The sequence below is a fragment of the Melanerpes formicivorus genome, unplaced genomic scaffold (genome assembly GCF_026170545.1).
Source record: "Melanerpes formicivorus ecotype bairdi unplaced genomic scaffold, bMelFor1.0.p_v2 SCAF_22, whole genome shotgun sequence".
Taxonomy (NCBI): domain Eukaryota; kingdom Metazoa; phylum Chordata; class Aves; order Piciformes; family Picidae; genus Melanerpes; species Melanerpes formicivorus.
The window spans coordinates 3537148-3552236 of NW_027142374.1; the positions used below are offsets into that span (position 1 = coordinate 3537148).

Genomic DNA, 15089 nt, shown 5'->3' on the forward strand with positions numbered 1-15089 from the left:
ACAATCTCTTCTACCACCTCCTACCCCTGTCCCAGCAGCCACCAGCAGCACCTAAGACAAACAGCATTTTATTGACAGGTCCACATGACTTTTTTTCCCCCCCCCACTCCCCCCTTTCCTTTCAGTTAAAATTGCCTTTTTTTTTTATGTACAGGGTGCTCCCCTGCCAGAGAGCACCTGGCTATTTACAGGCTATTTACAGAGACAGGGCTAGCAGCTCTTCAGTTTCTCCTCCAGTTTGAGCATGTCCATAGGGGGGATCTTGGCAACCTCGAAGAAGACCCTGGAAGGAACCACACTGGCTTAGAGCTCAGCTACAGCCCTGACACCCATCCACCAGCACACACACACACCCCCCCCAGCTCTCTGAGGTACCCAGGGTGCATTGCTGGTAGTGTCACCCTTGGTGGAGAGGGCAGGCATGAGGCAGAGCCCAGTGACACTCACCTGTGAGAGTACTTGGTGCGCACAGCCTTCAGCTTGTCGCGGGGCTGATACGTGAGCAGGAAGTTCAGCCTCTTCACCAGGGAGTGCAGGTCCTGGGAGCGGTACCCACTGTAGTACTCCAACGTAGGGGTCTGCACAGGGACATGGGGTCCTCTCAGTAATGGCACAGCCACCATCTTTCTTCTCCAGCCCTCCACCTCTGAGCATAGCCCCAGAGCATATAAGCCACCCACTCCTTGCACCCTGTGGTGCCTCAGAGAGGGATGAGCAGCTTGGGGAAGGTGCTTACCCAGCCACCAAGGTTCTTCATGGTGAGAGCCAGCAGCAAGCAGCTGGCAGCCAGCTTGGAGGGGCTCTCTCGGGCATAGTCATACTCCTGCAGAGTCATCTCACAGAGGAAGCGAGCCAGGGTCAGCGTCTCCATGGAGGCACGGGCACACTGCAACCGGGCAGGCAAGGAAGGGCTTAGCCCTTTGGGCAGCTGTGCTCTCCACCCAACCTCTTCAGCAGCTAGAGTGATGCCCCTGGGGCACAGGATCTCATGCACCCAGCCTACCACAGATTGGCACCCTGACCCAACTCTGTAGGCAGGAGCTGCACAAGCCCTCTTTGCTGCCAGTTGGGAGCCACAGTCCCAGGGATGCACATCACCACCCCAGAGTGCTGGGGGTCACCTCACAGCAGCCCACCCTCCTGCTGCACCCACCTTGGCAAAGCGTCGCAGGAAGCGGTAGGGGATGGGGATGTTGATGTCGAACTTGAGGGTGCTGAGGATGCTTATCTCCATGGCAATGAGCTCCTCTCGCTTGTAGGCATCATCACAGATGTAGAGGAAGTCATCCACACACGGTGGGCATCGCTCCTGCCAGGGGCACAGCGGCTCAGCACCCTAACAGTGCCTTATCCTGGCACACCCAGGAAATCTTCCCCGTCTGCAGTGCCCACAATGGCTCATGCCCTGCCAGCCCCTGTGAAATGACTGTGATAACTTCCAGGAGGGCAAGTGTCCTGTCTGTGCTACCCCCACCCTTGGCTTTAACTCCAAGCCTTGCTTGCATGAGATGCACTCAGGTGTCCCGGGGGTGTCTGCAGAGCAGAGGGGAATCAGGTTTCTAGGGATACCAGAATGCAGAATCCAGCCCCCAAGACTGCATTCACAGCCCTTGAGATAGGAAGGGGTAACACAAGGACAGACATGCCAGCTCAGCAGGTCTCAGGACAGTGGCCTGGCACTGCAGGGTCCTGGCCTTCTCCTGGAGACCACACAGGCACAGCCCTCTTCCCTAGCACCCCAAGACAGCACACAAGGGGTCACCTCAAATTTGGAGGCGATGAGGATGGCAGTAGAGCCGATGAGCTGCAGCTTGTCCCTCATGCTCACCACCTCCACCAGGTAGTGGTCCACCAGCTTCACAGCCAGGTACAGCGTCTCGTGGTTCAGCTCAAAGTTCTCCTGCAAGGACAGAGACAGGGTATCAAGCAGAAGCTAGCTTGACTGGCCCTGCCACAACCACTCAGAGGCCAGAGGTGCCCACAGGGCCAGGCTCAGAGGGCAGAATGCAGGCTTAGCCCCAGCCTAGGGAGGGGAAAGATGAGCTTTGCATTAGGAACACTTGCAGGAGTGTCTGCTGGCATACTGGTGTCCCACATGCCAAAGGCAGGGTGGAAGCTGCTCTGTGGAAGGCCATGGCCCTTCCCCATGCCCACATACCTGTACCTCCACCATCCAGTCCACCAGGATGGCACGCATGTCCCCGCTGATGTCTGGCTGCTTCTCCATGAAGTCAGGCAGTAAGAATTTCTCCTGCCAAGGCACCAGCTGTCAGACTCTCCCTGGACACCACTGCCCTCAAACAAGCCTCCTCATAACCCATGCAGGCCCCTACCACATGCTCAGAGCCTCTGGGCAGTGGATGGCCCTGGCCACATGGTCACTATTTTCCCAGATGTGCTGCCACCCCTGTGCCAGACATCACCTACCTCTCTGCTCCGCATGTATTCGAAGATGTCCTTGGCATACTCTGCATTAGCATAGGGGTCACCCAACTGCTCCTTGTCTATGTCCTCCACTGACTGTACCTGCTGGGATGGAGGAGACAGCTTTAAAGGGAATACTCTGGAGGTGATGGTCACCCCTTCAGGGCAAGGCTACTGCACCTCTGCACCCCCTTCCCCGCCTGCACCCATCACTCTGTAGTCCCCATCTCACTTTCCCACAGGTGATCTTTTGGAGGTAGAAGGATGGGGTTTATCCTCCTCCCTGACTTCCCATCACACTGGCCAGAGTACTCTCCAAGGTCCAAAGCACTGCCTGATCCTCCAGTATCACCACTAGGTGCCACAGATCAGCCCCATCAGGATGGGACTGGGGGCCAGGCTGCAGCCCAGGGTCCCTGCCCTCTTGTCAGAAGGCTTTGATACCTTCACAGGCTCTGGCTTCTCTGATACAGGATCCTCCTTGGGCTGTGCAGGAGCCTCTGTGGGGGGACTTTTCTTCATTGACCTGTGCAGGACAAGAATGCATGTCATTGCTGGGAGGAAGCCATTCCTCACAGATGAAAGTGGTTCTCCAGAGCCCCTTGCTGCTTCAGGAAGGGGCTAAAACCCTCCCCAAAATATCCCATAGAGACTCTTAGAACCATTTAGGGTGGAAAAAAGAAAATCTTTACTGTTGAGTCAAAAATTCCAATCACTAAGTCACAGCCCCAAGTGCCACATCTACACACCTTTTAAATACCTCCAGGAATGGTGACTTCACCACTTCCCTGGGCAGCCTATTCCAGGGCTTGACAACCTAGTGAAGAAATTTTTCCTAATATCCAACCTAAACCTCCCCTGGTGCAAATGGAGACCATTTTTATCTACTATGTGCCCTCCCTATCTGGTTGATGGCCTCCATTAACTAAATGAAGCCTCCACCACTGCTTGTTCTTCCCCATAGGAGAAGTTTGCAAGTGCTGGCCCTGCAGCATCCTCCCCAGTCCCTGTCCCCATCTTTCCAATTACTCACTTTTTCAAGTTGATCTCATTGTTCTTGGCCACCCCCAGGGCAGCATGGGCTCTCTGGACCTTCTGTGGTGCCGCTTTCACAGCCTCTTTCTTCCCTGCCACGACCTGGTTCTTGTGAGCCTGTTTGGGTCAGAAAGGGGTACATAGAGAGGTGCACAGAACTCTCCTCCTGCTGACAGAGTGTGAAACACTCCCAGTTCTGCATGCTGGAGGTGATACCCAACCCCACTGCCAAGGTGAGGGCACATAGGAGGCACCTAAGTGCCCACCCACAAAGAACTCACATTGGTGATGTCCCCAAATGCCGACCTCTTCTTGGGCCCACCCTGGGGTGAGGATGGAGACCTCTTAGCCTGACAACTCTCCTCCTGTAATAGAGACCATTAGAAAGATGAGTGGGCCAGCTTTCCCACAGAAAACCCTCTCACCCCTTGCCCAGCTCAGAACTTACCTTCTCTGGGTTGACATTCTCTGTAGCAGGGACCATCTTGCCAGCTCGGGGCTGCTTGGTGCTTAGCATCTTGGCGTTGCGTGGCAATGGCATCTTGTCCCTTGGCCTCTACCAGCAAGCTGGGAGCAGAAAGGGCTTGATGTGGGCAGTTGCCTGCCCCAAGGACATGCTCAAGGACTGAGGACAGAGCCATGGGACACTTGACCCTCCTTGGTAGGGGGGTGTAACGCAACAGGGACAGGCCCCAGCCCGCTCTCTAAGCATAACAAGTGGAGAATGCCCCGAGGCAATCCAAGGAAGAGTGCAGATCTAGCTAGGAGCTCATGGAAAGGCTGGCATGCTCCTCCCAGGGAAAGAGAGACATGGAGCCCCACAGCCCCCAGCAAGAGCACCCTGTTGAGAGCAGGGAGGTGGCTGGAACAGTTTCCAGCTTCCTGCATGCCAGAGAATAATGTAAGGGCTCTCACTCCCCTATCATCATCAACACCAGGTGGAAAGTACCCCAAGTGGTACCTCTGCACCCCAAGAGAGAAGAAGCCCCTGGGCAGTAGTTCCCAAGCTTGGCCTCCCCCAGAGCAGGCCTATAGCATGGGAAACCAAGCCTAAGGGGGGGGGAGGGGAGGGAAGGGGCTAAAACCTCAGGAAGCACCCACTCAGAGCCCACTCCACTGCACTCATCGAGGTCCCCCCGCGGTCCCACTCCCCTGCACCCCTCGGGGCCCCTATAGCCTCATTTCCCCAGCCCAGGATGGTTCAGGGGCCTAGCGCTTGCTAAGAGCTCCACGGCTCTACTCCCTCCCACACCCTTGTACTCCCGGTGGCCGCGCTCCCCTAATTCGGGGTTCTCCGAAAACACCCCAGTCCCAACCACACTTACCCACACCACCGCCGCCCCGCAGCCGGCTCCGGCGCTTTTGAAAGTAGCAGCTCGCTAGCGGCCAGCCAGCACTGGCCAACCGTTGTCCAATAAGAGCGCGGGGAGGGAGCCAAACGGCGGCCAATCGGCGAGCGGGCTGGGATGCGGTTGCTAGGGGGCAGGGCGGCAGGATTTAAAATTCAGCTCCGGAGACCAATGGAAGGGCGAGCTTGCGGCGGGGGCGGGGCTAGGCTGCTGGCTGCTGCGGGCAGTGATTGGTGGGCCGGGCTGCCGTTTAACTCCGGCCCGCGGGGCTGGTGGGATGGTGCCATGGCGGCCGGCAGGTCGGGCTCGCTGCAGGTGGGAGGGCAGCCTTGTCCTCCTGCCGTGTTCTGGCGGGACACGGGCTCCGGGGGAGCAGCCACGGCTCTTCCGCCCGCCCTGGGAGCTGAAGCTGGATTTCCAAAGGTTTCCGGGTCCGGCTGCCCCGCAGGGTCCGCGACCCCGGCTTGCGGCTCGCTTCCTCTTCCCGCCCCCTCTGCCGTCAGCACCGGGGCTGCCCCTTCTCTGGGCTCTGGTTTGAAGAGCAGGCTGTGCCCTGAACTAGCCATGCAGCTCCAGTGACCCGCGGTGGTGAATCAGTGAGAACGCAGTCGGAGATGTCATCGAGGGTGGTTTTAGCGGGATGTAAAAGTGCGATTTGCCCAAGTTGCACGGCCGGGCTCAAGCTGTGAGCGCTGCGACAACGTCCGGGCAGGGATTCAAAAGTACCAGGGCAGAGTGAAATTTACCAAGGCAAAATCCAAGTTGACAAGGCACAAAACAGACTTACGCCTGACATCGGTAGCTTACCGAGGGTCTGCCAGTGGTGAAAGGTCCCAGGCTCAAGGGAAGGTCAATGCCTGCAGCCACACTGCCGGGCAGAGGGAGCTCGGAGAACAGCTCAGGCTGCCCTAGTCATGGAATAAAATGTTTGGCTCACTGTCAAATCACGTGTGACGAGAGGAGTAGGCATGAGACTCCTTGTGCCCACTACTTTTCTTTGTTCCTTGATAAATGAGTTTTGGAAAAGCCATGCACTATTCATGTGTTAATCACATAATCGGTGTTCCAAACTCCTGTATGCTGATGAGCACTGTGCCACTGGGGGGGGGGGGTGTGGGTCAGAAAACAGACTGAACTGCCCGAGTTCTTGGCTCGGTTGTGGCTCAGGCCTTTACTTCCTTTCAAGCCTGAACTAATCTACCAGAAGCATGGTTAAGGAGCTGAAAGCATCTATCACACCTGGCTGGGCACGGGCAGCACCAGTAGCCATCCCTGGTGGTTGAGCTTACAACCCCACTGCTGCAGATGCCGCCTCAAACAGGGCGTGCTGTTTAATATGCTAGCCGGGGAGAAAGCCTCTTGCCCCAGACAGCCCTTGCAGCGTGGCTGGGAGGAAGGGTCTGATCCTCTTGTGTCCTCCCCTGTTCTCTGCTCCTGTCTGCTGGGCTCTGGGGACCTAGGAGGGTCCATCTTGGGCTCTTCCACCAGTTCACTTGCTCGCAGAGGGTTGCAACCACTTCTCATACCAAGACCTGAAAGAGGGAGGGATTGACCTCTGCAGGGAGGAATTCCCCTCTGCCCAGTGTCTCATTTTCTGGAAGGAGAATGGAAGTGTTGAGTATCAGTCATGTCACAGCTGGCCATGACAAGTACCTGGGGGAGTAGCAGTGGCAGCAGCTGCCGGGGGCAGGGGTAACCACTGCCTGCAGCCCCAGGGCGGGAGACACTCTCTTCATGCCCATCACCTGAGCTCAACTGAGGGAAGCTGAACTGAGCTGTTACCTCCGAGGGTGGGTGTTGCCCTGCTTGTGTAGGATGGTGGTTGCTGGGGCTTTTCCCAGTAAATTAAATGCAGCCCCTGAGCCACACTCACATCATTTGAGCTGCTCCTGTGGTCCTACAGATTTGGGAATGCTCTGACATGATCGATGTTCCCTTGGGAACTGGGATGGCAGGTGGTACATATGCCACCAATTGTGCAGATGTGTCTTCCCCTTTCCAGCTCCTGGGAGTTTTTAGCACTGCACCGAGCTTCAGGCTCAAAGGACCACCCCCCCCAGCTGAAGTGTGCTCAGCAGAGCTCAGTGATCTGTGTGCTTGCCTCTCTTTGTGCATGTTGGGGCAGCACAAACTCCAGCCAAAAATATGAGCTGGGTACATATTCTCCAGGCAGAGCTGGGACACATCCCACCACTGGTGGGTAAGATCCTCAACCAAAACCCCCCCATCCAAGTCTGCCTGAGGCTCTGCGGGGGCTTGGGCAAGCTGCCTGTTTTGGGATGGGTCCACACCCGCCCATCCTGCCCAGGCTTGGCAAGCAGGAGCTGGCTTTTCCAGTCCCTGCTGCACTGCCATGTTGGTGCTCCTCAAGAGACTCTCTGGAAGCCCAGCCCTACTGCAGAGGCTGCAGCTTGCTCCACACCTGGATGGAAAACCACACCATGCTCTGTGCAGCTCAAGAGCATTGGTACCCTGAGTATCCATACTGTGAGAAGAGCTAGGTCACTGCTTCTATCCAGTTCTTACCACAATACTGAAGACCCTGCACTGCTTTATGGAGCTGGAACAGCCCCCAGGCCCAGCCTCACTCCCTGGCACTGTGGGTCTCCAGTAAGCCCCTCTTCATGGCATCTGGGCATGTTTGCTTCAGGGTTGCTTACCAGACAGAGGGCCTCAGGCTCAAAAGGATGAGCAAGGGCAGGGAAGTGTTGTTCTTGGGATCCCCACAAACTGCTTTCCCCCCCTTTCCCTTCCCCAGGCTAAAACCTTATCCTTTCCCATGCTCAAACAGGTCCAACTTGTTACTCCCTGTGGCCCAGTGCCAGAAAATTGGGTGGGAGACAAGGAGCTGATCCGTGCAGAGAGGGCTGAGCTTTGCTGCTTCCTTTTTCCTACCTTTTCAGTACTAATGGCAGAGGTCAGGGAGGATGTGGAGACAATGAGCTGCTGCATTTATTTACTGGGAAAAGCCCCCAGCAAGTTAACCCCAGGGCTCTCCCCACAGGCGGGGAAGCATGAAGGAAAACAGAGCAATGCAAAGGTGGCAGAGCTCCCGAATGCCCGTGGGGAAGTGAAAGGCAGTGCCATGCCAAGACGCTGGTTGTCCCAGTCCCCAGGGGTACCAGGGCTGTGCTGGGCAATGCTCCTGATGCTGTCCCACACATTCCGCCCTCTTCCTCCCTCTATCGGGACCATTTCTGCATCTCTGCTGCATGCTGCCTGAGTGCTAGGGGGATTTGCAGCACCAGCAGTGGCAGCAAGCACTCAAGAAGAACCAAGAGCAAACAGCGGGGAAGGTTGAGGGTGGGCTTGGTGTGGCTGAGCAAGGTTAGGCACTAGAGCCAGCCGATGCAAGCCGAGAGCGGGGAGGTTAGTTTAGGGTTAGCAGCACGCTTGCAGCAAAGGAGCCAGCAGCTCCACAAGCCATCTCCCAGCTCCTCGTGACACACAGGGACTGCATCTTTCCCCCAGGTTAAAGGTTTCTTTAGGCTGGTGGAGCAGCAGGTTGATGGCCACACTGGGGCTGCTGTCACCTGGCTGCCACTCAGGATGCCCCCCACCCCAAGGAGCCCCAACTCTTGTGTCCATGTTGGATCCCACTTAGCCCCTGCCTCCCACTGCTCTCCAGCCATTTTCTTCCAGTTCTTATTTGGTGGCTGATTTGATCTTGTGAATGGCATAGGGACTTGACTCCTTGGGCATCCAGATCTCCTCCCCCCCGCGGCCATGGTGCTCCACCGCTCCCTCCATGGCTGCTGTCAGCTCAGGGCTGAAGATGCTGTCTGTGGCCCGGTAAGTGCGGGTGAGGTGGCGGAAGGAGGAGTCTGAGGAGCTGTCGTCAGGAAGGTCTTCGTCCTGCTCGTCTCGCAGCTTGGTCCTACTAAGCTCTGAGCTGCTCCCCAGCTCTGTGTCTTTGAGAGCCTCTCCCACCTCCTGGAGGAAGGTTGTTTTAGGGCTGATGATGCACAGCAGGAGCATGAGGCCTCCCGAGACCCCGCAAAGAAAGTAGAGGCCAACTTTTTCTGGGACACCTGGAAGGGGTGAAGAGCAAAGAGAAACACCAGGGTGTTTCTGTGCCTCCTGTGTGGTACCAGTGCCAGGAAAAGCACCTCTGCCAGGCACATAGGAAGAAGAAGAGGGGAGCAGGGATTCCCTCAACATCTGAGCTGGGGGCAGGACAGACTTTGCCCCAGCAACTGTGGGAGCATCACCCAGAGTTTCATTTGCATCCAAGTGTCGCCATAGGAAACCCCCATTGGGATGCAGGGTAGGCAGCACAGGGGAAGGAATCACCTCAACAGGGTGTAAAATGAGTAATTTTCCCTGGTAAGGGAAATTTCTGCCTGCAGAGAGGTGCTCTCTGTCAATGCCCGTGCAAGACAGAGCAGGAAAGAAGCAGACCCATTGGGTAATCCAGGCCATTGGAGAAGGAAGGTCTGCAGGCAGGACCACAGTGCAGTGCAGCTGACAGTGCTGTGGGACCTGGGGGCTTGTTGAACCTTCAAGCTCCCACCCAATGTGAGTCCCCCAAACCCAGCATGAGTGCTTGGTGGCCTTCTCCCTTGTGTGCCTGCTGACACTGCTGACCTTGCCAGAGGGGTCTGGCTGCCTCTGAGCTGAGCTCCAAGCTGAGCAGAGTCCATTATGGGACCTAAGCCACCCTCCCAAATCTGTCCCACTCCCCCGGGTGCTGGATAAGAGCTGGGGAGGGCACGTACCCCAGAGGTGGGCAAAAGCTGCCAGAGAGCTAGTAAAAATCATCTGGTCTTCCCGGAGCCTGGAGAACCTGGGCCCTTTGTACCAGCCACCTGCAGCAAACAAGGGGACGTGGGCTGAGACATGAGATGCTGCCCAGTGCCCTGCTGCCTGTCTGCCTGCCCCTGTCTGCCACGCTCCTTCCTTCCTGCACAGGGAAACTCCCCTGTGGATATTCCTCTGCCCTGCTCCCAGCAGACTACATCTCTCCAGCCCCTCAAACACGGGGAAGGACTGATGGGTGGCTTCAGCCACAGTACAGTGATGCTGGGATGGAGCTGCAGGGCTTCTGCCAGCACTGGGCACCATGGATGCAGAGGCCATAGAAGGGGTGGTTCACCTGGGACATAATGCTGCACCACTTTTGCCATAGCCTCCCCCCGCTCCCTGGTTACCATGCATGTAGTCCGAGAGCAGGAAGGGGTCCGAAGAGTCAGAGCCCACCTCCTCCAGCAGCTGCTTGGGCACTGCAAGGAGAGCGCACACTGAGCATCATCACCCTGCTTGTCCCCAGCAGCCCCCTCCCATCTCAGGGACTCCCATGCCCCTGTCTGCATGGCACAGGGTGGGTGTAGCAGGGACTCAGACAGTGGGCCACATGCCCCAGCCCTGTGGGTGGCTCTCACCGCAGGTGTAGGAGACTCGCAGCTGTTTCTTTGTGCCAGGGAGGCACGGGTCCCCAAAGGTGGCCTGGTCAGCAGCCACTGTGCAGTTCACTTTACGGTGGCACTTCTTGGAGACCCTCCGGAGGGCATCTGGAGCCAAGCACTCTGCAAAGATATGGGTAATGGACCTGTGGGCAGACCTGAGGGCAGACCTGCCTGCCCCTGCCTGCTGGGCACCAGCCAGTTGGGATCAATGGGCAGAGTTGTGGCCCCATGACATACTTGTCCCATGCTCTCTGCATGGCTCCTGGCCCCATTTCTGGCATGAACTGTTCTAACATACCTATATGGGGTCCCCTGGTGTTCAGGGCATCACATTCTAGTTTGCCCCGCAGGAATCGTCCATAATTTGCAGAATAAATGGCCAGGACAGACTTTGGTCGGCACTGCAGCTTCAGCTTGTCATTCTCACACACGGTCTTGACCCGATGGTTCCCTAGGGGGTGATATCAGTGTCCTAATGCATCCTGAAGCACCTGCAGCCTCCTTCTGCCTTAGCCCAGCTGAGGAGTTGAGCGCAGCAGGGGCAGGGCTGGAGGAGGAGTGCGAGATGGAGGAGCAGCTTGGCTACTTCCCGAGCCGCTGAGACTGGGGAAGCGTCCACACAGCGTTGCCCAGACCCCGCTGCACCTCACCTGGCCGGCACTTGTAGGAGGTGATGAGGTACTTGTGTGTCCCCGGGCACGGGTCTGGCCCAAAGACTTGGCTATGCACTGAGAATTGGCACCACTGCTGGTCCTGGCATTCAGCCAGCAGCTTCTGGAGAGCGAAACAGGACAGAGTGAGGATGGGTGAGGAGTCCTGAAGCTGTGCTCACCTCCTGTCCCTTGGTGCCATCACTAGGCGCCGGGAGAGGGCCTCTCACCTCTCACAGTTATGGCTGCTTAAGGCCCCTGCTGCTTAAGGCTTCCTCCTGCCCCACACAGAACAGATGTGCACCGAACACGCGTGCAGACGTGCAACACTGATGCCGATTGGCAACACCGTGCGGCTGACGCGCAGCGGTTCGGCGCAGCCCCGGCCCCGCCTGGCGCAGTTCACGGTCCCGCCGCACGGGGGCCCCAGACCGGTGCCGCCGCTGCTCCGGCCGCCTCCCTCCGGGACAGGGGTGGCCTCGCTGTTGTCCTCGTATGCCCCGGCGGCCCCAGGCAGGGCGCTGGCAGGGACGCTCCGGCCAGCCGGGGCTTGGGTTGGCTCCGGGGCTGCGGGCAGCATATCCTCCGCGGTGCCAGGCGCGTCGCAGGCCCCAGCAGCAGCGAAGCCGAAGCCCGAGCAGAGGCCGCCGGCGAGACGGGAGCCGCGGCTCATGCAACCCCAGGCTGCTGACCCTCTGGGAAACTGCCCCATCGCTTGGGCCCTGGGATCCCACCACCTGAGGCAGCTGGGACCCCTTCTTCTCCCTCTCTCCTCTGCACCTGAGCCTCCTGTCGTTTCTCAGCAGCTGCCAGAGGTGCAGTTTGAGGAGCAAATACAATTAATCTCTGCTCAGGTTTTGCCTTAGCAGAACCTTGCCAGGCTTGGCACCCCCTATACTCTCTGCTCTCCAGATGCCCCTTCTCCTCCAACAGCACCCTCTGGGCTGCAGGAACCCAGCCCTAGGCACCCACAGTCTGTGGCAGGAGCAGCTCCATGCCTCTGCAAGCCTGAGCAGCACAGATCCAGGTCACAGATCTGCCCTTCAGTCTTTAGATGTCTTTGCCTCCATCCTATGCTTGTCATGCAAGCTCTGGTAACTCTGACCTGTGTTTGCAGGGTGCTTTGTGGGGCCAGCTCAGTGCCACACCAGCATAGTCCAGAGCAGTGCTTGCAGAGCTCCTGAGATGTGTAGCCAGCAGGAGCAGGGAAGTCATTCTGCCCCTGTACTCAGCACTGGTTAGACCACATCTTGAGTACTGTGGCCACTTCTGGGCCCCTCAATTTAAGAAGGACATTGAGACTCTTGAACATGTCCAGAGAAGGGCAACGAGGCTGGGGAGAGGTCTCTAGTGCAAGCCCTATGAGGAGAGGCTGAGGGAGCTGGGGGTGTTTAGCCCGGAGAAGAGGCGGCTTGGGGGAGACCTTATTGCTCTCTACAACTACCTGAAAGGAGGTTGTGGACAGGGGGGTGTTGGTCTCTTCTCCCAGGCAACCAGCACCAGAACAAGTGGACACAGTCTCAAGCTGCGCCAGGGGAAGTTTAGGCTGGAGGTGAAGAGAAAGTTCTTCCTAGGAAGAGTAATTGGCCATTGGAATGTGCTGCCCAGGGAGGTGGTGGAGTCAGTGTCCCTGGAGGTGTTCAGAAAAGGATTGGATGTGGCACTTGAAGCCATGGTTTAGTTAGTCATGAGGTGTTGGGTGATAGATTGGACTTGATGATCTCTGAGGTCTTTTCCAACCTTATTGATTCTATGATTCTATGTGAGATGCCAGGAGATTTGCAGCTGGAGCAAGACCAGGCAGCAAAGCCTTGTGAGCTCTCAAAGCTGGCCTTTCAGTTCTTGTTCCTCTTTAGCTCCATGTTCCCCTTGCCCATCAGCAGCAGCATGCTTCTGGGTTTGTTGTCTGAAGAGAAGGGGTTTTGCTGCAGCCCTAGCAAGGGGCATAGGGAGGCTGTGCTGCCACACCGGCAGCCCAGTGGCGTGGGGAAGGAGGAGGGTGCAACCCTGTCCCATGGAACACTCTGCACTTACCAGGTGGGCAGTAGTAGACGAGCACTCGATGTTCTCCTGGGAGGCATTGCCAGGGCTGGGGCAGAGGTTGGGGCTGGGCACACGACGCCCATAGAAGGCACCGAGGATGCTGATGGTGGTCTTGCGAGGGCAGATGATGAGGAGCTGCTCCCCATCGCAGGTGTGAGCAGTGTGATTCCTCAGCACCTTGCGCAGGTACCCTGGAAGGGGAGAGCACAGGGAGTTGACTGGAGCTGTCAAACCCCCCCCAAAACGACACAAGAAGTGGGGAGTGGTGGCTCCAGCACTGTGCTTCACTCTCTGTCCTTCTGCAAACCAGTGCCAGGCTCAGCTGTACAAAGAGCCCTTTCACCTTCCCTGATGGCACTAATCCTTTGGTATCTGTGGCCAGCATCCCAAATCCTGGGGATGTTTGGGGTCATGGGGGAGGAATAGGGAGAGCAATGAGTTTTCCCACATCCAGCTGCCTTACAGCAGGTACACTCCCTTGCTGCCATGCTGGCTGGCAGTGCTGGTAGTTTGTGTTTTATGCCAAGGCTCAAACCAGTGCCACAGGGACTCTCCATCACACCATTTTGGGGCAGTAAGCAATTGTGAAGATGAGGGCTGTTTGGGGTGAAACCACTGCCAGGAGGCATCAGGTAGGTACCGTGACTGATTCTGGCTGCCTGCCGGTGCCGCTGACTCAGTCCCTGGTGGTGTGGTTGTGCAGTTAGCTCTGCCCAGATGAAACCACATCCTCTTGGCCACAGCCCGCCCTGCTGCGCATTGAAGGTGTGTGTGGCTGTTTCTAGAAGATCCCTCAGAGGAATGGCAGCCTCCAGGCACCCAGCCTGCCCATGCCCATCTTGATTGTCCCAAGCACCGTGGCACAAGGGACCCCACATTTCTGCCTTAGTTACATCTATGAAGGTCACTGGTTCTGCCCTCAGGGAGAGGACCTGGCTCTTGCCATGGCTGGTGGCTGTGCACTCTGCAGCTCCCCTACTCATGGGTGGCTCTGGCTGGGGACCCCAGCCACTGGCTCTTGCCAGAGAACAGCTAGAGCTTCAGTTCTTCTCTTCCCTTACTTTCTCAGAGCATCAAAGGCTTGCAGGAGAGCCTTCAACCACACACACAGACTGACACTGAGGCCATGAACATAACAGCCAGGAGAGTCTCAGGAAAGCTCAGGGACTGCCTTAAGATCTGTATTTTTTGCTTTTCTGCCTACAAACTCTCTAAGGCAGTGCAGCAGCAGTGAGGCAAATTGCTCCCTTGCTTGCACTGGGGCTGTGGGATGTACACAGGGTGATTTCATGTTCCAGCCCTGCCGTGAGGATAAAAAGAGACTTTTTTTTGGTGTGAACTCCCTCTGGCCTGCACCGGTTTGTGCCTTGCTTGTCCCTACCCCACCAGCCCGGCTGCTGCTTTGCCCTCCCCTCACACCAGCACAGTCCCCAGCATCTCTCATTACCCTGCCTGTGCCCCCACTCACCAGAGAGCTCCGGGCTGGCCTCCAGCCCCATGGCCAGGCTGAGGAGGACCATAGCTGCTGCTGGCCCCACTGGCCTGGCCATGGCACGACCACTGCTGGCTCTGCTGCGTCCCATCGGGCAGTCTGTGCTGCTCTGGACCTCGGTGGCGGCAGGCGCTGGGACAGGCAGCGCGCAGGGACAATAGCTCACTTCTCTGCCTTGCCAAGGAGCTGGGGCCAGGCGGGTGCCTGTGTACCCGGTCTTTGTCTGCTGCCCAGGGCAAGGGGCTGCTCTGGACAGCTGGGACACTCTCAGCACATGGACACCTCCCACAGGGAGGGAGGGACATGTTTTCAAAGGCACTTGGTGGTGGGTGAGTGGGAGTCGTGCCTTGGCATCACCATCGCTGGCAGCGAAACCGGCAGCCCCTTGCCTCCCACCTCTGTTCTCCCCGGGCAGGGGGACAGGGCTTGGGGAAGTTTCCAACATGCCCCCTGCTTCTCACAGACACAGTGAGAAATCCGGATGCTTGTGCTGTAATCTCCGCCTCGGCAAATGTCCGGCCATTCACCGTTTGGGGAGGAAGGGAAGGGCTGCCTGTGCTGCCTCCCAAGACGGCTGTTCCTCCAGAAAAGGCAAACGCCCTCATCAAACACCATGGGCAGGGAGCACCTCACTGCCACCCTTCTGCCTCGACAGCCGCTGCAGGGCCAGATATTGGGCGCTCTGACATCT

General features: G+C 57.6%; 2 protein-coding genes across 4 annotated transcripts; both read right to left on the bottom strand.

Moving 5' to 3' along the window:
* Positions 1–105: 105 nt before the first annotated feature.
* CCNB3 (cyclin B3) lies at positions 106–4875 on the bottom strand. Of its 2 annotated transcripts, none has more exons than XM_068152218.1 (12): positions 4785–4875; positions 3908–4026; positions 3741–3824; positions 3458–3576; positions 2869–2950; positions 2428–2526; positions 2159–2251; positions 1763–1900; positions 1154–1309; positions 737–886; positions 448–578; positions 106–283 (listed from the first exon to the last, which is right to left on the bottom strand). In XM_068152218.1, the coding sequence occupies exons 2-12, from the start codon at positions 3998–4000 to the stop codon at positions 211–213; spliced, it is 1218 nt and encodes a 405-aa protein (XP_068008319.1). In that variant the 5' UTR covers positions 4001–4026; positions 4785–4875; the 3' UTR covers positions 106–210. The 2 variants fall into 2 exon arrangements, with proteins under 2 accessions (XP_068008319.1, XP_068008318.1); XM_068152217.1 differs by having other exon boundaries at positions 2428–2529.
* Positions 4876–7616: 2741 nt separating this feature from the next.
* On the bottom strand, positions 7617–14897 carry LOC137448064 (protein eva-1 homolog C-like). Of its 2 annotated transcripts, XM_068152219.1 has the most exons (8): positions 14375–14897; positions 12898–13097; positions 10864–10987; positions 10512–10664; positions 10190–10333; positions 9959–10030; positions 9527–9616; positions 7617–8839 (listed from the first exon to the last, which is right to left on the bottom strand). In XM_068152219.1, the coding sequence occupies exons 1-8, from the start codon at positions 14841–14843 to the stop codon at positions 8454–8456; spliced, it is 1638 nt and encodes a 545-aa protein (XP_068008320.1). In that variant the 5' UTR covers positions 14844–14897; the 3' UTR covers positions 7617–8453. The 2 variants fall into 2 exon arrangements, with proteins under 2 accessions (XP_068008320.1, XP_068008321.1); XM_068152220.1 differs by lacking the exon at positions 9527–9616 and having other exon boundaries at positions 7618–8839.
* Between the last annotated feature and the right edge of the window lie 192 nt (positions 14898–15089).

Coding starts and splice junctions, on each gene's coding strand:
- CCNB3 (XM_068152217.1), bottom strand. CDS start 4,000: ATGCCATTGCCACGCAACGCCAAGATGCTAAGCACCAAGCAGCCCCGA. Junction 2,530..2,868: donor AGAAGCCAGAGCCTGTGAAG/GTATCAAAGCCT, acceptor CCTCCATCCCAG/CAGGTACAGTCAGTGGAGGA. Junction 2,252..2,427: donor AATACATGCGGAGCAGAGAG/GTAGGTGATGTC, acceptor GTGCCTTGGCAG/GAGAAATTCTTACTGCCTGA.
- LOC137448064 (XM_068152219.1), bottom strand. CDS start 14,843: ATGTTGGAAACTTCCCCAAGCCCTGTCCCCCTGCCCGGGGAGAACAGA. Junction 10,665..10,863: donor CTCCTACAAGTGCCGGCCAG/GTGAGGTGCAGC, acceptor ATCACCCCCTAG/GGAACCATCGGGTCAAGACC. Junction 10,334..10,511: donor CACCAGGGGACCCCATATAG/GTATGTTAGAAC, acceptor ATATCTTTGCAG/AGTGCTTGGCTCCAGATGCC.